The 24322-nt window shown below is 32.8% G+C and overlaps 1 protein-coding gene across 1 annotated transcript; it reads left to right on the top strand.

The window, feature by feature from the left end:
• The first annotated feature begins 11381 nt into the window (after positions 1–11381).
• Positions 11382–22544, top strand: LOC104117658 (ent-copalyl diphosphate synthase 1). The gene is made up of 15 exons (XM_009628730.4): positions 11382–11626; positions 13207–13287; positions 13395–13492; positions 13613–13919; positions 14596–14779; positions 15593–15807; positions 15895–16015; positions 17197–17309; positions 17603–17829; positions 17982–18097; positions 19417–19515; positions 19679–19927; positions 20942–21053; positions 21308–21490; positions 22195–22544. The coding sequence occupies exons 1-15, from the start codon at positions 11533–11535 to the stop codon at positions 22441–22443; spliced, it is 2448 nt and encodes an 815-aa protein (XP_009627025.1). The 5' UTR covers positions 11382–11532; the 3' UTR covers positions 22444–22544.
• Positions 22545–24322: the final 1778 nt, after the last annotated feature.

Genomic DNA, 24322 nt, shown 5'->3' with positions numbered 1-24322 from the left:
GTGACGCTAGAGCAGTACCATCGTGGGCCACCAGTGTGGGCCGGAACGTGGTCGACATGGTAGGCGTGCCCCATGAGGTCGTGGGGTTCGACGAGGAGGTGGTCCCCAGCGAGGGGGCGTTGAGGCACCTGTTAAGGATATTGGAGTTGATCAGTCGGGTGACTTCCATCAGCCAGACCACTCTCAAAGCAGCATGCCGTCATTCAGCCTTCAACTCACTCCAGGGACTTCGCAGGTGACCCGTCATCTCCATTGTTGATCACGGGCACGGGCATTACGCGAGAGGATTGGGATCCGTATTTTTCTGATCTTTCAGGACCATCGACCGTTGCTGATTATCGGCCGACACGAGATGTGGATAGTGGGCGCCGAGTGAGTTATGGCTCATCATGGAGGGATGCTAGGGATCTTTCACATGCGCAGTTATGTATTACTATTACATTTATAAAAAAAAATATCTCATTGGTTAGACATAAATATCTTTATATTTTTTTTTATTAAGGCTTCATCCTCGCCCGTCACGGAGGCCACTTTGTGCGATATTGATCTGGTTGAGCCAGATGATTATATTCAGGAGCCCGACGAGACCATGGTAAGACAATTTAAATTTTTGTGACTTAACACGTACATTACAAAAATATATTTTCATATACTGAAATATCTTATTATTCTGTAGGTTACTGCTGGACAGATGACCCCTTCTACCGAGCCTGCCAGCCCTACTGAGGATCATGCTGCAGCGCATCCTCCGATAAAGAGGCGACGTGATGAGTATGATCCTGATAGTGTAGTCAGGCGGGATGGGATGCGCCTCAAACCAACGGCTGCATTAAAGCATACATAATGTGGGACACATTGATTTTTTGTATTTTATGTACATATGACATTCAGTAAATAATTGCAATAATTTTTATTGTTTACATTATATGCGCATTATGTTTTTATTTCTCCGGTTCTTCGTTATTTTGATACTACAATACAAACACAAACATAGCAATTTAACATAATTTAAATTCAGTACAACTAATGAAAATACATGACACGGAAAACATAAAGATAAAATACTACACTCAACACATACATGTGTTTGTTTAGTCACTACCTCCTATTATTCTCTGCTCCAAACACTTAAATTTCTCTTTCATTTTATTTTTTCTTCTTCCGCCTCTTTTAGTTTCTCCAGCGATGCCACAATTTCTCGTTGCATTTTAGAGATCTGGCGTTGGTATTCACTGTTCATATTCCAAACATACTGCAAACATGATTTATAATATTCCTGGTTAATGGGTTCATCATACTATTCCTTAGATGAACTTCCACCAGGAGCTGGATTACCACCGCCACCCAAACCAGCTGAAGGACATTTACGACGGTCGTGTCCTGTTTGCGAGCATATGCCACATTTGTGCGCATAAACAGTATCACCAATATCCATTTGGTTACGTATACGCATTCTTTTTTGCACTTGTTGCTGACGAAAAACTCCTTGTTACACACCGTTTTAAATGGTTCCGGCGGCCAATAATCCTCAGTACCTACTGGCTGCAACTGCCCACTATAGGTGTTTAAGTATGCAGCAACACTATATTCTTTATTAACATAGTTGGTTGGCCCTAAACCTGTATGTTAAAAGCACTCGATGGTATGTGAACACGACATGTGGTAGATGGACCATTTCTCACAAAAGCATAACCTTCTGGATTCATTTACGGTGTGTGTATTATTTCCCCGGTTGTGATGGATAGCGGTGAGAACTTTAAAAATATTTCGCTCGTTACAATACTGCAAAAATGAATGCCAATGTGCTCGCTTCCTGTATTCCTCAAATATTTTCATTGGTATTGGCATAAATTCAACACCCTTTTTCTATCAATGACGATGCACCTGTAGCCCTTTCAACAAACATCTCTGCCATCAGCTTGAATGACATCCACACCATGGCAGTGACATGCAATCCTCGTGCAGACTTCAATAACCCGTTGAAAGACTCTGACACATTTGTAGTCAGAATTCCCCATCTTCTGCCACCATCAGCATACAAAGTTCACTTGTCACGCTCATGTCGCATCAACCAATGATAGGCTCCCTCGTCTTCCTGCCTGATAGATTCCATGCGCCTCCTGAATTTACACTCTTGGTGATCTGTTGCAACCATCCACATTAAATCATGCAAATCCTTGTTGGGACATACCTTCAGGAAATTGGCCTTCAGGTGTCTCACACAGTAACGGTGGTAGGCATACGGTTCTTGCCATGCACGCAAATTCTGTACTGAACTTAAAATACCACCATGTCGATCAGATATTAGACAAATACCTGAACGCTATTTGATAACGTGCTCTTTCAAGTGGTTCAAAAATAGTGTCCACGTCTCTTGGCTTTCATTGGCACAAATAGCAAAAGCTAAGGGAAATATACTTCCATTAGCATCTACTACAACGATGATCAACAACTTAATATCATACTTACCATAGACATGAGTGTCGTCTATAGATATTACCGGCCGACAATGCACAAAATCATCAATTATTGGTTTAAATGCCCATAACACTTATATGAATATATATTCTGGTATTCCCGGACTCTGCTCAAGCTTCTATTCAACAACAGTCCCAGGGTTAAAGTGTTGCAATGCGGCCATGTACCTGGGTAGAGATGCAAGTGACTTATCTCAGTTACCATAAACAATTTCAAACGCACGTTTGCGCCCGAGAAATGCCTTTCTTTTGGTAATGGTGCACCAATATTCTTGGTGGACAGATGTAATACACTCTTTGATCTTGTACCTTATGGACGCTTCAATGTGTAGAATCAAGACAAGAGAAATCAATTCAACATCCAAGTTGAAGTGATTCCCACTGAATGTGTCCATTTCACAATTATGGGTGCCAATGTATTTACCCATAACCCACATATTTGTTTTCTTCTTCTTCTTCGCATGCAGCATCCAATTACAACCCGTAAACCATCTACGGCAAACAACCTTGTATATATATCCAGAGTTGACTCTCATACCGTCATCTCACGACACTCTTTTACGCTGTACATTTTCACCGCCCTGCTTAGGTGCGTTTTATCAGGAAAAAGCATGCCCTTTGACAGCACCGTTGGTCTAGACTCATCCCACAATGCTGTCCGAGTTTCATTAGTATCCCTTGCGAGGGCATCCACATCCGACATACTTGGCAAATGATCAAGGTAGGGAATCTCCCTTGAATGAAACGGCACGTGGTACTTGTACACTCTTGGTCTAACGGGGGGTGGAGCATGCTCCCTCGTCAAATCAGGTCCAGCATTATCCTTCTCCTCCTCATCACCCTCATTAGGGAAGAGTGTATCATCTCCGAACTCATCGGTATTGTTGTCATAATCACTGTTCTCTTCCTAACTCTGTGCATCTACCAGATCCCGATTAAATATGTCGTCTTCGGGTAATTGAGTCAGGACAGGACATTCAACTTGCTCGTTTTCACTGCACAACCAACAAAATAATGAGTTACTCAAATTGATAAATACTTTACATATAGCTATATCACTTCACTTACAAATCGTAATGTGTTGACATCCCGTGATGGACATCATCCTGTTGGTGATGACTCCCGGATGGACCACCATGATCCAACATACCAGAACTACGCATATTCCAACTGGGCATTGATTCATAACTTGTAGAATTCATATCTGGCCAGTACCCCCTGTGGAATAAATGAGTGTTAATACAAATTCAAAACAACAAAAATAAATATCGTAACACAAAGGAAAATTAAAGTTTACCACTCGTCTTGTGGATCATGCAAAGTAGGAGAGAAATTATTTCCTCGCTCCTCATTTGCCCGTGGAGATAAGTTTAGATCAGGCCAAACTCTTTCGGTCACAACCTATTCGGCTAAAACTGCTCTAAAATAATCACCTGATGACTGAGGAATATCCCTGTTTTGTGCAACCTCATTATTGCGAACGTTTTCAGCCTTGACGTACATTTCTAACATTTATATCAAAAAAAAAATCCGGTATTCATCCGGAGTCCTCAAAAAATCACTCAGAGTTTCATCATCCTCGATGTTAAACTCAGCATAACAAGCAACCCCTTGCAGAGTGACAGAATACGAATATCTTCTGGTTACTTTAAGGTTCACCGAACGTTTGCTCACACTCATTTTTTTATATAACAACGATACTAATCTATCATACTCCATTGTAAGTGGCAACTTAACATGATACTTTGAAGATAAACTATAGCTTACTGAGTTATTCGCCACCACAATCTCACCCCCCCTCCCTCCCCAATATAATGAAACCCTAATTCTTCGCTCTTCAGACATTATGACAAAATACAAAATAACTTAACGGAGAAAAATTTAACAAGACTTGAGAATTTTTCTGAATGGATTTTTATAAAATCCTTAACGTCTTTAAATAAGGTAATGTCCAATCCGGGGGTCGAATCTTTTGAGGTATAGCGCCTTAAATAAGGGCGCTATACCCATTTAAATTATTGTTATGTCAGTTAAGCGCATAATAATTATTGGTGGGCCCATAAAATATGTATAGCACCTTAATAAATAGCGTTATACCTGCCTGTCCTTTCAAATCCAAATATAGGGCCCTTTAAAAGGGCGCTATATGTATTTTGGTCACTAAATTTTTTTTCCACCTATTTTTATGTCTTGAGTCCAAAAACTCATTATTTTGGTTCCGGACTCCTCGATCCGATCATCATATGTATCTGATAATTCTATCTATCAAGACATAAACAAATAAGATATAAGTAAATTGAGAAAAATTATCTAATATTTTATTTCGTCTATGCTGAAATTTGAATACTGATTACTAACGAAATGAAATTATCTAGTAGAAGATTTATTTGAGCTCCAAATCCTAGGAGTGCTTTGATCCATGACTCATAATGACTTTGGGGTGGCATCACTTGAAAATTTCCATTTTATATGAGAGTGTGTGATGTATGCAAATTGTAAAGTTTTATCTTATACTACATGTTTAATGTAATTAAAAAAGAACCTTCATTCAAATATCTATAGAGCATATGAAAATTATTAGTAATATGATTAATGTCTATACATTTCTATAGTTCATGTCAATACTTAAAACAACGTTTTAATAAATGCAACCTAAACGCATTAAGATGAAAAATTCTAAGTATAATGTTAAAACGAAACAACATAGTGGGCCGTCGGGCTGGGTCAGCTTGCTATCTCCCTTCCTCTCGGCCCATTACATCTTGGGTTATTCATTTTGTTAGTAGGCAGATAAATTTAGGAAATTTTACCTCATATACCAAGGTATACGTTATATTTATTATAAACTAAAATCATTTTAAAATATTATTTTCTATAGCTATCTTTTATATTTTATAGTAAAATATGTATTTATGGTATATACTACCATTGAAGAGTGAAATACGCTATTTATGTTTTTCCTCTCTCTTTCTTTCAATTAACACACGATTCTCTCTCATAATTTTTCTTCTTTCTCTCTCTCTTTCTTCGAGCAAAATACCTGCTTCTAATTGTGAATTCTCTGGCCGAATCCTCTAGGGGTATTGCAATTGAAAATACTTATAAATTGTTGGGAGAAAAAGGGAAAGACAACCCTTTTCTTCAAAAACATATTCCTCCATAACAAGGAAGGGCTCGTCGCTCTAAGGCTAGGTCTACTGCGCGGGGAGCAAAAATAATGTCGAAATGATTCGAGTAGAGCATGGGTACTGTAACATGAACGGCGGATACTATAATATTTTTTTACGCTAGAGAAGATTTGAGGGCCGGAATTTTTGTTCGTCTCCATTTTTAGTTTTAATACAATGTATACCGTATTTTGCTTGGCCGAAAAACGTCATCTATGACGAACTTTCTTCTCTTCTTTGCTATTTGATCACATACAATGATACAAATACATTGTATTATGTATAAATTCACTCAAACACATTGTATTTTTGTATAAATATATTTTTTGCCCGTATTTATGTATTTTGAAGGTCTGTATTTTTTAATATAACTGAATACACGTGTATTCATGCATACTATACATACAGTATGCATGAATACAGAATATAAATATTGAAATACGCTGAATACAAACATTGAAATAAAACAGAATATAAACAATAAATATATTTTATTTTAAAATATAGTAAAATATAGTAAAATTCACTGAATACAAATAGAAAATACAGCGAATACAACCAATGAAATATACTGAATACAACAGTAATAACATGTATTAGGAATAGCTAAAATTCCGTTAATACAAATATATTTGAATACATTGAATACAAAATAGTGAATACAATAAATACAAACATTGAATCTAATGAATGCAACAATAAAAAATAAATATTGAAACACACGAAATACAACAATTATATACAACTAAAAAATTATTGTAATTAATTAAGTTGATAATGAGGGGTGTTATAATTGATTTTGTTGAGTTATATTAGGAGTGTATCACGCTACTTGATCCTATTTTCGTTATTAGACAACTAGACAGACCTATTTTTAAGGTGATTACCGTTACTGTATTCATGAATACATGTGAATACAGTCACGTACAGTTGTAACCCCCTGTTTTAGGCGACTTTTGCTACTGTATTCATGAATACAGTAGCACGAATACAGCGAATATACTATCGTAACAACTGAATAGTAACTATAGAAAGTAATTATGTATATAGTAGCTATAGGAAGTTAATAACCACTAAACAATAGTAATTTATAAAAATTCCTCATCAACTCATCCGGATGCAGAGGGCACGTGGCTACTATGGGCCGTTTGGTTGGGTCAGCCTGCTTTCATGCTTACCCTAAGCCTGCTATATTTGGGCTGAGAATTTTGTCGTAAAAATTGGATGGGTTATCCACTTCTTCTTTTTAAAAAAAAACATAATTCAAAAATTAGCCGTCGTTTGGAATGTAATCGAAAATAACAAATTTTTAATAGGAAAATAAAATTTAAACAAAAATACTCCTAGCTAAAACACAAAAACTTCAGTACATTGTGCGATGCGATTAGATTTCTTTTTTAATCGGTTACAAAAAGAATGACAACTTTCTAATTTAAAAATAATTTTAACTAAAATTTTCGATTTTAACCTTGGAGAGAAACTTTTATAGCCATACAAATGTTATCCAATGTTTAAGTTCAGAAGTTTTAAAAATTAATTTATACCTATACATATATTATAACATACTCACATTTCCAAAGTCTTTCTTTTTTAAACTTTATGCTTTATTTGAACTTTGGCACATAAATTAAAACAGATGGAGTGATTAAATAAAATGGGTGATACATAAGCAGACACACAAGTAATGATATTAAGGGGAGAACCTTTTTGATTCGCATCAACAATTATGTGTAATCAAAGCTTATTTGCTGGGCAAAAGACAAAGATTGTGGCGTTTGGAACATAAGTTGCAAAAGGAAAGGTATCAAAGGTCATTTGAAAAAACACGAAAGACTACAAATCCACTTTAGATGCTAACATCAACCTGCAGTGCTGCTTGGTTTGCACCATTTTGTTTTATTTATACTTCATTCTAAAATCAGTTGGAAATTAAAACATGCATTTATAAAACAAACTAGCAGGAAAATATTATATTTAGAGAATATCCGAAGTTTAATTTCTACATATATAAGTTAAACTGGCGTAAGAACCAACGAGCTTAAGCGAACTACATCGAATGCCACCTGAGCAGAAAATTGAATTATCGAAGTATTGACAAAGAAAATAGATAATAATATCGAAAATGTTCTTTGTGGCAATATAATATAACATTTGGAGAATAAATATTCCTTAACAAAGGCGATTCTAAAACATGGTTATTGCTCGAACATGAAACCTCTGGTTAATAAAGAAGAAAATATTTATTGCTCCACCATAATCAGTCTTTTCTTCCCTGCTACATAATGTGCAGCTAGTATAACTTGGTACGATAACATTATTTTCTGACTAATCCATGCTGCTATAAATAAAATAAATTAATACTAGCAACTTAACATAATACATGAGCAATTAGTTGGATATGGAATAATCATCATATTATGCCTTTTTGGAGTTTAGTTAAGCTATTTCAGCTTAAATACAAGTGCAAACGGGTGCAAACGAGAGCCTTGGATAAATCGAACCCAACTTGAAAAATCTAGAACTTAATTAGAAGCCATGAAAAAACACTACGTATGAAGTATATTTACGAACTAAAAATGCATCTTTTTGTTTGCTAACCGATGTCCAGTATATGTATTGGAGCCTTACTAAGTTTGGATTCGCATTGAAAAGTCTTATATTGAGGATAAAACGCTTCTTAATTCTTATAAAGGCGACTTCATATCTAGAAACTCAAACCCGATACTTCTTATAATTCTTGTTTCTTAGCCTCTTAATATATTAGGAGGTCCAGCTTGTTGATTTGTGCAGCTAGCTAGCACAAAATTGTTGTTTAATATTCAGCACAGAGAATCCTGAAATCATCATATTGTAATAGCTAATGTTTCGAATTCATTCGGTACCATAAATAACTTCCGTACCAAATTTATCCAGTGTTAGAAAGCTTAAAAGGAAACAGATCATCTGTTTTTTCATATATTTTTAGTTCTAATTTAGTTTTAACGTTAGCTCATCTTAATTTTCACATCAAGGCCCTAGCGGCCTAACTCTAAGATTGTCTTTTTTATTTATCGAATGTTATTTTATTCTCTAGCGTCCATTCTCACACCCAGGCAAAAACGCCACAATAGTACGATCAAGACTAGGTCGGTGAAATCATACACATAAGAGTTGAAGCGTATGTAGCATATAATCAATAGTTTCAACTGAATCTACTATATTTGATGTTGGAGTGTATATATGTAAATGTTAAATTTTGAACCTAGAATTTCAAACGAATAGTAAATTCCTTAGTAATATTAACCTAAACGCTGAATTAATCAAATTTTAATCACGTATTGGCTCTACAAAGCATAAGGATAATATTATAGATATTTCTTCAAATCTATCAGTCGTTAACAGTTTTGTGTCAAATCGCAATGAAAAAGCTAAGAATCTGATGTCAATGGAGTCAATCGTCTCATCTTAATCAGTTAAATTTGATTGGTCCACAGACATGATAGGCCATAAAATCCTTAGCCTTTGGTGGCTTTCGTCTTAGCGATTATTACACATAAAGAAAAGATAATATTGCAACTGTTTTGCAGAATAATGGACTCTACGTACCTTAGTCCTTGTCAAATTAACATGACATTTGCATTTGTTCTTTTAATAATTCCTCCATTTTCTGATTTCAATATGGGAATAACATGTCATTTGAGAGCTTATAGGCAAAGTGATAATGTCAATACCATTTTACTGCTCATTGTTCGACTGTGATGGGGGACACATTATATGATAGGAATTTTTGGTTAATTGGAGACTCTTGATTTTAGAGGTATATTTTCTTTAATTAATCGGCAATACACTAGTTTCAGTAGTAGAGGTAATTAATATTATCAAGTTAATACTAAAGCACAACCAAATATGCAATTTGATACACCATATATACTAAAAACAAAACGTGGGTATGAAACATTTAATTCTTTGGAATATCAATATTAATAATATATATAAAACCTAAGTTTAATTCCAATAAAAAAGGATAACATAGATTCTGCTCAAATCTAGTACAGTTATTCATGAACTTTTTACAAAAACAAATAATAGCATTACGTGGATGGGGCCTCTAATTTCCTGTATTTAGTTTTTGTGTTGCTAATTGAATTAAAAAAAGGGGTATTATCACTTTTAGCCAGCGCCAGAAACTATTTACATTCGTTAGCCGAAAAAGTTATAAACTTTGTATATAACATACAGAATGTATATATATATACAAAATAATATATATTTTTCAGCTATTATTTTGAAAGCGGCTATATATACTAATTGGCAATCTACCATCAAATTAAACATCCACTAACACAAAAAAAAAAAATGCATTCTCTGAACTACTAATTTATGAATTATTAATCGTTACATCACTATTGTATACATTACAATCTCGGGTAAAAAAAGAAAATCTCTGTTTAATACCTGTCTAATTTGTCTCAACAAAATTTATCTCTTGAATCATTAGAAAGGAGCGTTAAGGATAAAATGGGGTCTCCTAGTTTTCAATTCATCTTTATTTTTCCACCTTTATGGGTCCACATAACTACCACCATTTGTCCGGACATCATTCAATAATAAAAAAAAAACAAGTACTCGCTTTGTTTCATTTTATACAACATATTTTTAACTAATTAAGTTTAATTTTTTTTATTTTGGGTATAATAATATAGTATTAGTAACTCATTGATCCGATTAATCTAAATTAAAGCATGTTTGGCCAAACTTCTAGTAGGTCAAAAATACCTTTTTGTTAGAAAAAGTAATTTTCTGGAAATGTGATGTGTTTGGCGAGAATGGAGAAGTACTTTTGAGAAGCAACAAAAGATGTTTTTCTATTTTTGGGAAGAAACTACAAATTCTAGCTTCTTCCAATAAATAAAAATTACTTGTTTAATTTTAAGACAAAATTATCCTTACTATAAATTTATATTTTTTAAATTATCCTTTATTAATTTAAATTTTTTCTTTTCCTTTTTTGTTTCTACCATCCTTTTCTTTCTTTATTTTATTTTTATCATATCTCCTTCTCCTAATATTATTGCTTTGGATACTATACTAATATTGATTAAGATCTTTAATTTATATTTTAATTTTATGTTTATATTCCATTCAAATAAAAGGAAAATTAATTAAATTTCTTATAGTAGATATTAAATTAGTTTATCTCTTTTAAATAATATACTAATTGTAAACTGAACATTTACTATCATTTTTTATAATTTAACGCTCATAAGTATTTTTTGAAAAAATTGGTCAAACACAATTTATCTATCAAATATTACAACAAGTATTTCTGAAATTAAATTAGCCAAACCAAACTGTAACTTTCCAAAAATACTTTTATGAAAAGTATTTTTGAGCAAAAATATTTGTCAAAATTAGAAGTTTTTGGCAGCTTGACAAAATTAAACAAGCTCTTAGTATTACGCGAAACACATTAAAAGGAAAAAAAAGTGTTGTCTATCCAAGGCTGAGGGTGAACGATCTTGTTCATCCCACCATAATCATTTATTGTTGATTAAATATATTATAGTCAGAGTGAAAGTAAATAAATTAATATGCATGAGAAATTAACCTTGCCCGGAAAAGAAAAGAAGTAGCCTCTTTTTCGTAAATTGGGTTGATCACTTGATCCCATGCACCTATTTGCGGCATCTCTTGGAAAGTCATTTCTGTCTGCTTTCTTTTCCTCTTCCTCTTTATAAACGGACTCCTCTCCCCTTATTCATTCTCATAACAAACAAAATCAAACAAAAGTTGCTATAGACAAACGAGAGGGGGAGAGAAGAAAAAGATTATTACTATTTCTTTTTAAAAGTTGCATCATCAGCTTTTTGTTTAATTTTCTAAAGAAGGGAGAAAAGGAGATTGAATTCATGTCGATCTCAGCTTCTTATCTCAGATTCTGCTTCACTGCTCGTCACTACGTATCGTCTTCTCTTGCAAATCAACCTCCTAAGTTCCTTAAAAGTGAGCTCTAAATTCTTCTTAGTATTAAATTCTTTTTGTGTAGCATGTACGGTGATGCATAAAAGTACTTTCCAACCACTTTTCCACTGGGATGAGTCGTTTTCAAGTTTTGTAATTCACCCTTATTCATTTTCCCTTTTTTTTTTTTTTTGGTGCCAAATTAAACCTTCTGATTTTTTTTTAAATTATAACAAATCAGTCTCTTTCTATATTTCTCTGCCTTTTTCCCCCGGTTTTCTAGCTTTTCACCTTGGTTTCTGAAGATATAACATTGATGTATGGATAAAAAAAACTATAGCAGAGTTTTCCCCGGAAGAATTATAGCTTGGCCTAGCTTTTTCAAGTTTAAAAACATTTTTTTTCTTTTTTTCTAAATTTGAAGAGTTTGGCCAAATTTTTAGGAGAAAAAGTACTTCTTAGGAGAAACAAAAACAGAAGTAGTTTTGGAGAAGCAGAAAAATTTGGTCAAACACTAATTGCTGCGTCGAAGTATTTTTTAAATTAATTAGCCAAACACAAACTGTTTCTCGCCAAAAGTACTTTTGAAAAATACACTTTTGAAAAAAAATTTCTCAAAATAAGCTGATTTTTCCGGCCGGCCAAACGGGTTATTAATACTCCTTCCTGTTTCATTTTATATGAAACTGATATTAATACTTTACTACTTTATTCTTCAGTGAGAATTTGTACTGTAATGCCACAATGTTCCTTTCAGAGGTAGAGAGTGATAAAAAGGTCTGAACTCGAGATCACTTGCTGATGAGATAAACTTTAATTTCATTAGTTCCACGACCTACTTTTTTGTTATTTTCAGGGGTACCGTCTTTGTGTTACAGTAATAAATTTTTGTTTAGGTAAATTTTCTTTTTGGGCAAGATAAGTATTCTATCACCACGAACTACTTATAAGTGGCAGAGCAGTTACTTTTTAGGATACAGGAGTAGCTTTATAAAAATTCATTAAACTGTCACTCACGGCGACCAACACTAAATCTAAGTGAAACATTTTAGGCCCCAAAAATTTAAGCGTTCCAAAATTACTAATATTATATTTCTCTATTCATTAGTTGGTCACGTAACTATATCTAATAATCTAACTTATTATTTATTTTCGTTACATAAATTATACTCTCTCCGTCCCAATTTATATAAAAGTATTTGACTGGACATGGATTTTATGAAATAAATGAAGGCTTTTGAAACTTGTAATCTTAAATAAATCATAGAAGTTTTTGGGTTAGAAATCATCTCATTAATGGTAAAAAGAAAAATCTAAAGTTGAATTGTTACCAAATATAGAAAGAGACTTACTAAAAAAAAGGAGTCACTTATGTTTTCTGGGTTCTCCCATTTCAGTTGTGATGCAATCAACGTTAAATTTATTTAATTTTTTGTATTTTATAAAATTAAGTTCTCATTTTTTTTAATTCTACATCTGCACTTGTCTAATTTTTTTAAAAATGATGTTTATTAAATAATATATATATTAAGATCTCTTATTAAGATTTTGCTTTAGTCCGATGAGGTTGGGCCGCCCCTCTGTCACTGTATATAATTAACTCGACATTTCTTTTTGCACAGGTAACAGATCTTCCGGAGAACATGTTCATTTTAGTTCCAATCTGCAATGTAATGCGGTTTCCAGATCACCTCGTACACAAGGTACTACTGTATATTACATGTTTCAGAAAGAAAAAAAAAGCTGAGGGAAATTTCTTTTCTTCTCCGTTTTTTTTTTTAACTGCGTTGATCTTCACAAAAAAATGCAGAATACAAAGAGTTACTGCAAAATGGCCGTACTTTGCCTGTTATCAAGTGGGACGACATCCTGGAGGAAGTGGAAGAAATCGAAAAAGAAACACTTGAGGTATGGTTAGGCCAAACAAAATAAAAAAAAACGAAACAGAAAGTATCTCGTTAGCTTCTTTTTTTTATAGTGCTTTAAGTTTTGTGCTTGACTTTTATTGGAAATATTTGTATGTAAAAGGTATGCCCATCAAATAAGATAATGGATCAAATTCATACTATTCGGTTAATGCTGCGATCTATGGACGAAGGAGAAATAAGCATATCGGCTTACGATACAGCTTGGGTTGCTCTAGTAAAAGATATAAATGGAACAAGTGAAACTCCTCAGTTCCCTTCAAGTCTTAAATGGATTGCAAACAATCAGTTGGCTGATGGTTCTTGGGGTGACAGCTCTATCTTTTTGGTTTATGACCGTGTCATCAACACATTAGCCTGTGTTATTGCCTTGAAATCTTGGAACGTGGATTCTCACAAGTGTGAATTAGGTAAGAATTTTATGTCATGTATGACGTGTAAAAGAAGTTTTACAATACTCTTCCGCCTATTTTAATTAATTTTTTTTTTTATTTTCACACGTATAAAGAAATTTACCTTTTAACATTAATTAATAATAAAATTGATCATAATAACCTTAATTTGTTCATTGGAAGTATACAAATATTCCTATGCTCTTTACTCCAAGGACAACTTTGAAAAAAAAAAAGTTAATTCCCTTTTAAAATTTTAAAAAAAATTAAATATTATGGACCACAAAAAAAAAAACCAAAATACCAAATAAAGTGGACTGGAGGGAGTATTAGATTATTTAAAAAATAATTACATATAGTTGTCCATGAAAATAGAATTAGTAATACAAAGATCTTATAGATTACGTACTACTTACATGTTAAAAGACACTGATTTATGTAAAAACAATTATACCGATCGACAAGTTATGTAAGTAACAATTTTAATCTGTTAAATAGCATTAATAATATAAAGAATTTAATTCATTAGAGAATAATGCAAGAAAAATGAATAAATAAAAGAACGACTAGGTAATAGTGGTGACTTTACATTCCACTCCATTGATTAATTAATAGAATGTATACTTTCGATGTGATCATTCCCCGCTAACAGACAGAGGCCTAACAAGTTGTGTCTTCTGGGGTTTTGGAATAGGAATGTCGTTTATAAGAGAGAATTTGAACAGTATTGGAGATGAAAATGCAGAGCACATGCCTATCGGATTTGAAGTGGCATTTCCTTCGCTCATTGAGATTGGTAAAAAATTAGGCATAGATTTTCCTTATGATTCTCCCATCTTGCAAGCGATTTATGCCCGAAGAACACTAAAGCTGACAAGGTAATCATAATTTTTGTTTAAATTTAGATATTGTTCATACATAAATTTGGTTAAAACTTGAAAAAAAATATTTTTTGAAGATGAGATTAAAGATAATTTTTGAAAGTTGAAATTATGTTTGAACATGCATTTTATTTAAAAAAAAGTTGAAATTTTGTGAATAAAAACTTCAAGAACTTAAAAAACTAATATAAGTAGGCGTTAGACATTAAAAGAGTAGTATTTGGAGTTAAGTTAATGATATTTAAAATTTTAAATTATAGGTATTTCACTTAAAAATATATTATAGTTTTGTGAGGGGAGAAAAAAGTTTTTTTCGAAAATTATGAAAAACTGGTAAAAATCCATTTCCAAAAAATCTTTAAAAACTTACAAAATTTTATGGACAAATATGTTTTTGAAAAAAAAAATCAGAACAAAAGAAAAAAATCTTTGGACAAACGGGTCCTAAACCACTTTTTGAAGCTTGAAAAATTCATTTTAAAAAATTGTCCTAAAGTTGATAAGTTTTTCAATTTTTATTTTTCGAAAAAAAGTGAAAAACACTTATGGCCAAACGGGAGCCTAGTGTCGAGTCAAATATTAATATAAAATGAGACAAGGATAACTAGTTACAAGAAAAAGTAGCTCTTGAACTAAAATTGCCCAGGCATTATCATCTTTGATGCTTCACATCATGAATAAATTTTAAAGTATATCCAATCTTCTAGAGTATTTTTACTTTGTATTGGATTATAATACTTTTCTGGATAGAAAGTAGAAGGACTTTATTTTACATGTATGTGAGTAATGATTACGTGTGGGTGGCAATAGGATACCAAAGGACATAATGCACAAAGTGCCCACAACGTTACTCCACAGTTTAGAAGGAATGCCAGATTTGGACTGGCAAAAGCTACTTCAATTGCAATGTGCTGATGGGTCATTTCTGTTTTCTCCATCTTCTACTGCCTTTGCACTTATGCAAACTCAAGATAATAATTGCCTCAATTATCTCGCAAATGTTGTTGAAAAATTCAATGGCGGAGGTAACTTATATATTGAGAGTTTAATTTCTTATATTATTAGTGTAATCTAATTAAGTTGTATATTTATTAATTTCTTCAACCATTCAGTTCCAAATGTCTATCCTGTGGACTTATTTGAGCATATTTGGATCGTTGACCGGTTGGAAAGACTTGGGATTTCTCGCTATTTTAAGACAGAAATAAAGGAATGTATTGATTACGTCAACAGGTAGTACAATTGTCTATTTTAAGGACAATGATAGTTTATCTTTTTCTAGTACTTGTACTACAGTACTATTGTTTAAATTGTGATCGGCAAAGAGTCAAATATGCCCCTTTATTTTTAAAAATAATTTAAAAATATCTCTTGTTATACTATTGGGTTATTTGTACCCCTGCATTCATACTTTGAGTTTAAATATATCCCTCATTTAAACGGAGGGACACGTGTCATCGTCCTGTTGGTCAATTCTAAATATCTCCTAATTAATTAAAAAGAAATATTACCCATACCCGAAAAATAATTATTTTTATTATAAAAACTGAAAAAAACTAAAAAAAATTTTTACTAAAAACTGAAAAAAAAATAAAAAAAATTCCAGTTTTTACAAAAAAAATTCTTTAAAAAAACTGAAAAATATTTTCTAAAACAATATTTTTGTAAAAACTGAAAAGCAATTTTCTAAAGCAATTAAAAACTAGAAAAAACTGAAATATTTTTAACTAAAAACTGAAAAAATAGAAAATATTTATTTTTTCAGTTTTTACAAAAAACATTGCTTTAGAAAATTGCTCTTTAGTTTTTTTTCAGTTTTTTTACAAAAATATTGTTTTAGAAAATATTTTTTAGCTTTTTTTAAAGCAGTTTTTTTTTTTGTAAAAACTGGAAAAAAAAATATATTTTCGTTTTTTTTTCAGTTTTTAGTAAAAAAAACATTCAGTTTTTTTTTTTCAGTTTTTACAAAAATAATTGCTTTAGAAAATTGATTTTCAGCTCTTTTTTTCCAGTTTTTACAAAAATATTGTTTTAGAAAATATTTTTCAGTTTTTTCTAAAGCAGTTTTTTGTAAAAACTGAAAAAAAAAAATTCATTTTTTTTAGTTTTTAGTAAAAAATAATTTCAGTTTTTTTCAGTTTTTACAAAAAAAATATATTATTTTTCGGGTATGAGTAACGAGTCTTTTTAATTAATTAGGAGATATTTAGAATTGACCAACATGACGATGATACGTGTCTCTTCGTTTAAATGAGGGGTATATTTGAATCTAAAGTATGATTGCAGGAGTATAAATAACCCAATAGTATAACGAGGGGTATTCTTAGACCATTTTTGAAAGTAGAGATATATATTTAACACTTTGCCGAATTGTGATCGACTGGTGGAATAATATTTTTATTTTTATTTTTTAGAAATTGGACAAATGAAGGAATCTGCTGGGCTAGAAATTCCCCAGTTCAAGATATTGATGACACGTCCATGGCTTTTAGACTTTTAAGGTTGCATGGCTACGTCGTTTCTGCTGGTTAGTCATCAATCTACTTTACTAAGATGCATTTCTCGTTTACATAACCTAAACACCTAATTTCCATGCATTTAACTTATATATTTTTTTACGCTGAAGTAGTATATTTTAATTTGTTATAATAGATTATTTAAGAGTGATGATATATATGTTTTGCTTTCATAACTAGTTGCGCGTTATTGTGGGTCATTTTAACATGATAGTGTAAAAATTTATGCTTTATCGATACACAGATGTTAACTCGATTACTAGTACATTATTGTACTGATGAATGTGCTTGCTTATTTTCACAGACGTATTCAAACATTTTGAGAACGGGGGTGAATTTTTCTGCTTCGTGGGACAATCGAACCAGGCTGTGACAGGAATGTATAACCTTTACAGGGCTTCTCAGCTAATGTTTCCAGGCGAGAAAATACTTGACAATGCCAAGAAATTCTCCTCTAATTTTCTACGAGAAAAACGAGATGAAAATGAACTGCTAGACAAGTGGATAATCACTAAAGATTTACCTGGAGAGGTACATATATCAGTTGGTCTTTGTATTCTTTTTTCTATTTTCTCTTTAGAAGTACATTTCTTTTTATTTTTCCCACATTCATTATTTTCTTCATATATTACACTGTACTTTCATATTTCCTTTTTTTTTTTAACATGGTTGTTTTTATACAGGTGGGATATGCATTAGATGTACCATGGTATGCTAGCCTTCCCCGAGTAGAAACAAGATTCTTTCTAGAACAATATGGTGGTGAAGACGATGTGTGGATTGGCAAAACATTATATAGGTACTTTTAACGATTCATATTCCCTATTCACACAATAACCTTTTCTTGCACAAAAATACTCTGGTGCAAGAATTTAGCGATGATCATTAAAGTTGTAATATGGATGTTGTAAAAATTATTTAGACTATCAATCACCATAATTTATTTAATAAGCATTGATTGATAACTTAAAATAGATAATTGGTAACTTAAAATATTTGTATTATATTGATAATACAGATATTTGTTATATATAATTTAAATCTCCTAAAAAAAATATTGTCAGTCCTTGTACAACTGTTACAATTATAAGAGGAGTGGCATGATAAATAAAGAAGAAACTGTTGTTTTCTAAGGGGAGCTAGCTAGTGAGGATATATTAATATAAAGAGTCAACCTCGAGAGAGTGGCCAAGTTACCAAACCCAAGGTAATTGGAGCCCCACCATATTTGGTACTGTATTCAGGTTACAATTTGCAAAAGACGGCCCACAGTTTTTATGTGTGTCTTACTGTTTGTTTGGTTATGTGCAAAAGACGGCACACAGTCAAAAAAACCTGAGAAATAGTTGTTCCCTGCAAACATAAGGATAATTGGGAAAATTTAATTAACACTCTTGCCTTTAATAAAAACCAACTTATGTTACTAATACATTGGATACTGATGTATTTATTTTATAGGCGGAGAGTCTGTTCAGTTGTCTCATCTTGATCACACCTCAACGTTAGCCTATTGATAAACAACAACAATAACAACCCACTATAATCCATCCCACTAATGGGGTCTGCAGAGGGTAATGTGTACGCACACCTTACTCCTATCCTGGGATAGAGAGGCTGCTTTCGATAGTCTCATCTTGATCACACCTCAACGTTAGCCTATTGATAAACAACAATAGCAACAACAACAACCCACTATAATCTCACTAATATGGTATGGGGAGGATAGTGTGTACGCAGACCTTACCCATACCCTGGGCCTCAACGTTAGCCTATTGATAAACAACAACAACAACAACAACCCACTATAATCCCACTAATGGGGTCTGGGAAGGGTAGTGTGTATGCATACCTTACCCCTACCCTGGGATAGAGAGGTTGTTTCCGATAGACCCTCAGCTCCCTCCCTCCAAGAACTTCCCACCTTGCTCTTGGAGTGACTCGAACTCACAACCTCTTGGTTGGAAGTGGAGGGTGCTTACCACTAGAGCAATCGACTCTCGTCGAGCCTATTGATAAACGCGACCACTGAAATTCGACGTTTAAGATTTATTTAAATTAAAAAAGCTGATTCTTTATATTTTTTTTCTTCAACAATAATTTGGTATCTTATTGATATAGGATGCCTTTTGTTAACAATAACCTATATCTGGAGCTAGCAAAATCGGACTATAACAATTGCCAAGCTTTGCATCAGCTCGAGTGGAGACGAATTTGCAAGTAAGTTACTTCCATTACCTAATTCACCTTTGATGGTAAGATAAGCAATATCAACAACAACAACAACATTTCACCCAACATTTCAGGAAATTATGGGTCACTCTAGACAATTTCTTTCCATGTCTTTACTTTATCTAAACGTTCTAAAACTTCATGGATGAAGGTGGTATAAAGAATGTGGGCTTGGAGAGTTTGGAGTGAGGGAAAGAAGCTTGATGCTGACGTATTATTCAGCTACAGCTAGTATATTTGAGCCAGAAAAGTCAAGAGAGCGAATGGTTTGGGTCAAAACCGTTGTTCTTATGGACTGTGTTAGATATTACTTTGGCAAGAAACAAATATCTGCGGAACACAAGACTGCTTTTATTCACGAATTCACACATTCCACCACTCGACACTACGTGAATTCTAGGTAATGACTATTTCCAGTGCCTGCTTTCTTTTACATAATATACTACTGCTACAGTAAAGTGTTGTGTTCATATGGAGTTAATACACTCTTGAAGTCCTAAAAAAGTTTAAAACAAATTCACTGATGCTAGATTTTGTACTCACGAGGCTTATATGCAAGCTACATATATGTCGGGTACAATAAAAATGATGGAAGAATTAGCTTAAATAGCCGCTCACCTAACTACTTAAACGTAAAGTAGCTGGTGGATCTATAATATATTTATAATTCACATATAATACTACGTGTATAACCATGAGTGGCTCTAGGGTAATGCACTAAAGCTTCTGCTTTAGGCCCCCCAAAATTTATTCTATTAGTTATAATTATTTATATTAGTAAGATTTTTTTAAGTTAACAAAATATTAATATTTTATTTTATTACACTACATTGGTTCTAGTTTATCAAATGTTTTATTAGTAGATATGAAAATTTGAATAATTTAACTCAAAATTTTAGAATATTAGATAATGTTATATTGTGAAATATTTAAAAGAAAACTTAAAATTTTGAAAGAAAATTTGTTAAGACTACTAATACTATTTCCTCACATATTCTTAAGTTTTAGCTTTCGGCCTCCGATTTTATTGAGCCGCCCGTGCGTATAACCATATGAAATCAAGCGTATAATTTATTTATACAAGCTAAAAAAATGAAGAATCTATTTGTGTAAAAAAAACCAAAAGATCGATAAAAGAATAAAATCAATTGCTATAATTTTTTCTTCGGCGTGACAAAAGTTTTACCATTATAACTACATTACACCTTTTTTTTTGTAGCAATAAGTATTATTACTACTTATTACAGTACTCTGAGTTACTAGCTCGCCCCGGAATGTAAGGCTTGTAGCAAACCTTGGCTAATTTATTTCTTGTTACGATATAGAGAAAGTCATTGCAGCTAAAGAGGATAGTTTAACACTTTAACTGTGTGTGCATAATTTTGTAATGATTATTCAATCATGGCAATGGCAGGTATAGTGCAGAACAAAAGCTCGTCGGGATTATACTCGGAACCCTAAACCAGCTCTCACTTGACGCTTTGCTGACACATGGCAGAGACATCCATCACTTCTTGCATCATGCTGTAAGTATGCTATACTGTACTATACTACTACGAAGATTTCATCAAATGTTAGTATTTTATAAATGAAATGTATAATTAAATTGAATCACATTTATACTGATAAATTCCGGAGGCGAGGGTCTATTGGAAACGATCTCTTTATCCTCACAAGTTAGGAATAAGGTCTGCGTACACATTACCCTCCCAGACTCCATGGTGTGGATAATACGGGGTATGTTGTTGTTGTTGTTATTTATACTGATATATGTCTATAGTGGGAAAAGTGGCTGCTAGTTGTCGATGGTGAAGGAGCTGCAGAGCTTCTAATTGGTACGTTAAATTCATGCACTGGCCGTTGGGTGTCGGAGGAGCTATTGTTGTCCCATCCAAAATATCAAAGGCTAATGGAAATCACCAATAGAGTTTGTCACCAACTTCGTCTCTTTCACCTCTACAAGGTTAGACTCATCCAACAGAGAAGTTATAAAACATCTTATTGTTACTATTTGTTCTTTGCTAGTTTAGCTGCGCTGTTACAAGGAATTGACACCTTTTGTCTTCTCATTTATACTTAAAATGATATGTTTTTATAGTCACAAAAAATATAGTTATATGTTTTAACTATAAGTTCTAAGGTTACTTTTGATATTGCTAAATGATTTTATTTTTTTCTCAAACTTCATACTCAGTCTCAGTTAGAAATAATTACTCCTATGAGATGTAAGGGAGGGAGTATAAGGTTGTAATTTCATGAAGTAGAACTTTTGTGGTGGAGCAAAAACTAGTATGGAAGTCGATCTATTAAGATCAACACAATTGTCCGTATTCATTTTCTTCTATCAAGTCTTTATTAGAAGAAGAATTAACCCAAATAGCCGCTTATCCAACCGTTTAAATTAAAAATAGCCAGTGAATATATAAAGATCCCTGGTTAGAAAGCACTCACTAACTTAATTAGAATCTCAAATCTCTTTTGACGACTAGAGTTATGAGTGTGTCTAGACTTAGTTGTCATGGTTATTGTAATTATTATCACTCTCTCTTTTCTGATGATACATTCTTGTAGTATAGCCACTTTTTCTCTTCTTGACAAAGTCCAAAGAGATATGCTTTTGCCTGATATTAACAACCAGATGTCTTTGTCGTGTAATTATAAATCCAGGGACAAAATGCAGACGGCCAAAGAATAGAAAAGCAGCTGGGGATGTTGACGTTTAGTGAGATAGAATCAGACATGCAACAACTAGCGGAGCTCGTGCTATCCCAATCCGATTGTTCAGATGAGGATCTGGATGCCAATATTAAAGACACTTTTCTTACTATTGCCAAAAGTTTTTACTATACAGCTCATTGTGATACAAGAACTATCAATTTGCACATAGCCAAAGTACTCTTTGAAAGAGTACTTTAATATTCATCTCCTGTACATCCTTCATTGTAGTAGGGTACGTATGTATCAAGAACAATACTAGAAATAGAATAAAAATCGAGCAAACAATTTCCAAGATTGAAGATATTGTTTATGATTAAAAAGGAAACCAGACATTTTCGGGTCTAATAGGTTAAATGGTTTTGGATTTGATTGAGCAAAATTTGTATAGTGGCTACATTTAAAAGAGCAGTATACTTTAATTTGCCAAATAAGATGCAACTCTTATGTGGTGGCTGGTAAAAGAGCTTTGTTTTGCTCTTGCATATATCTCTAGAAGTATATATCTACTGCTCAATATTCGACAATATATGAAAAGATAGCGCATCAAAAATAAGATCAGAGTGAATATCAAAACATTGAGATATTGTTTCCCATTTGGGAGAAGCAAGGGTCTATTAGATAAGACATCTCAAAACTCCTTCCCACCTACTTCGACTTTCTTTTGCATCATAGTCTACCCCTAGTATGGGGCTGAGATTAGAAGTGTTTTATGACATAATTGGGCGGTTAAAATAAGTTGAATTTTGAACTAAGATGAGCTAGTCAATTTGAGCTAAATAATAGTAGAACTTAACCTTGCCAACTTAAACTCAATTTTCATTTAGCAATATCTTTTTTTTATCATTGTTAATTACCAAATCAAATCACACACACAGGAAAAAACCTTTTCCTTTTTAACATGACTACAATTAACCAACCAAATTAAAGCTATAAAAAAAATATTTTTATGTTGCATTTTTTGGTGTCTTTTAGATGGACTAATTAACTTGGATCATACGCAAATTATACGTCAATGAATATATGCCTCCCCTCTCCCCAATCCAACAGCTGGTTAAACTTGAGCACATATATTTTTATGTGTTAAATTTGACAGTTACTAGACATCATGAGAAATGTTATTTTTATTGGTTTAGACAAAGCAGAAGAGGTTGGAGCACTAGGATCAAATGTGCTTTTCTTTGAACACAAAAAGAAGAGGCATGCATATGGCATGAGGTGGAAGAAAGATTTAAAAGCATGAGAAAGAGATCAAAGGAAAAGCAATTTGAATGCATGGCCCTGCTTTTGTTTTGCAAGTTGAATGCAAACAACAAACCTATTGTAGTAAAATCTTCTCCACTGCACCACAGCTAGCTATAATTGTCAGGTTCACATATATTCGAACGTGCAGTCACCTCTGAAGCTAGTGTCCAATACAATTTTGTCGTGCAAATACGCAACCCATTTCCACTAATGGGAAAAGCAACTCAATCATGTTTCCTTAGCCGATTACGGCCCTTTTCTGTGTATTCAAAGACATTCAACATTTCAATCAGCGGTTACTAAGTGTTATTGCATGTACTAGGACTACTACTACTTTGTGGTGACAGTGGCAAAATGGATTTTAAAAAAAAATTAGTTAGATAATAAATTTTTAAAAAAACAGTCAAATATGGATAAAAATCATATTATCCACTTAGAAAATGAATAACTAATGATTTAACTTTTATATTTGTAAAAATTCAAATTGGGGGTTCCACAAACTTGAGAGACTAGGAATAATTCTCCCAAAAATGATCATATTCAAAAAGCCATGGATAATATGGTTACACATATTATCCGCCGGTTAACCCATTTTTTATCCGTATTAAATATGGATCGTGTCAGATAATTTATTCGTTTTTGTATTACCCATTTTCGACTCGTCTGTTTGCCACTCTAGTGCAAAGTACTTAGTTAAGTATTCTTGTTAAAGAAAAAATACTACTCCTATTCAAGAGAGGCGGATGTAGTATACTATGTACGGGTTCAACTGAACCCAAAACTTTCGACGCGGAGTAAAAATTTATATGTAAAAATTTATTAAAATTGCAAAATA

The sequence above is a fragment of the Nicotiana tomentosiformis genome, chromosome 6 (assembly GCF_000390325.3).
Source record: "Nicotiana tomentosiformis chromosome 6, ASM39032v3, whole genome shotgun sequence".
NCBI classification, from domain to species: domain Eukaryota; kingdom Viridiplantae; phylum Streptophyta; class Magnoliopsida; order Solanales; family Solanaceae; genus Nicotiana; species Nicotiana tomentosiformis.
The sequence above is the reverse complement of the archived record's forward strand: the minus strand, read 5'-3'. Positions and strand labels throughout refer to the sequence as shown.

What these genes read in the sequence shown, in the direction of transcription:
- LOC104117658 (XM_009628730.4), top strand. Translation starts at nt 11,533, where the DNA reads ATGTCGATCTCAGCTTCTTATCTCAGATTCTGCTTCACTGCTCGTCAC. An exon ending in TGGCTACGTCGTTTCTGCTG is followed by an intron (nt 17,310 to 17,602) that starts GTTAGTCATCAA and finishes TTATTTTCACAG; the next exon opens with ACGTATTCAAACATTTTGAG. An exon ending in ATTGGCAAAACATTATATAG is followed by an intron (nt 18,098 to 19,416) that starts GTACTTTTAACG and finishes TTATTGATATAG; the next exon opens with GATGCCTTTTGTTAACAATA.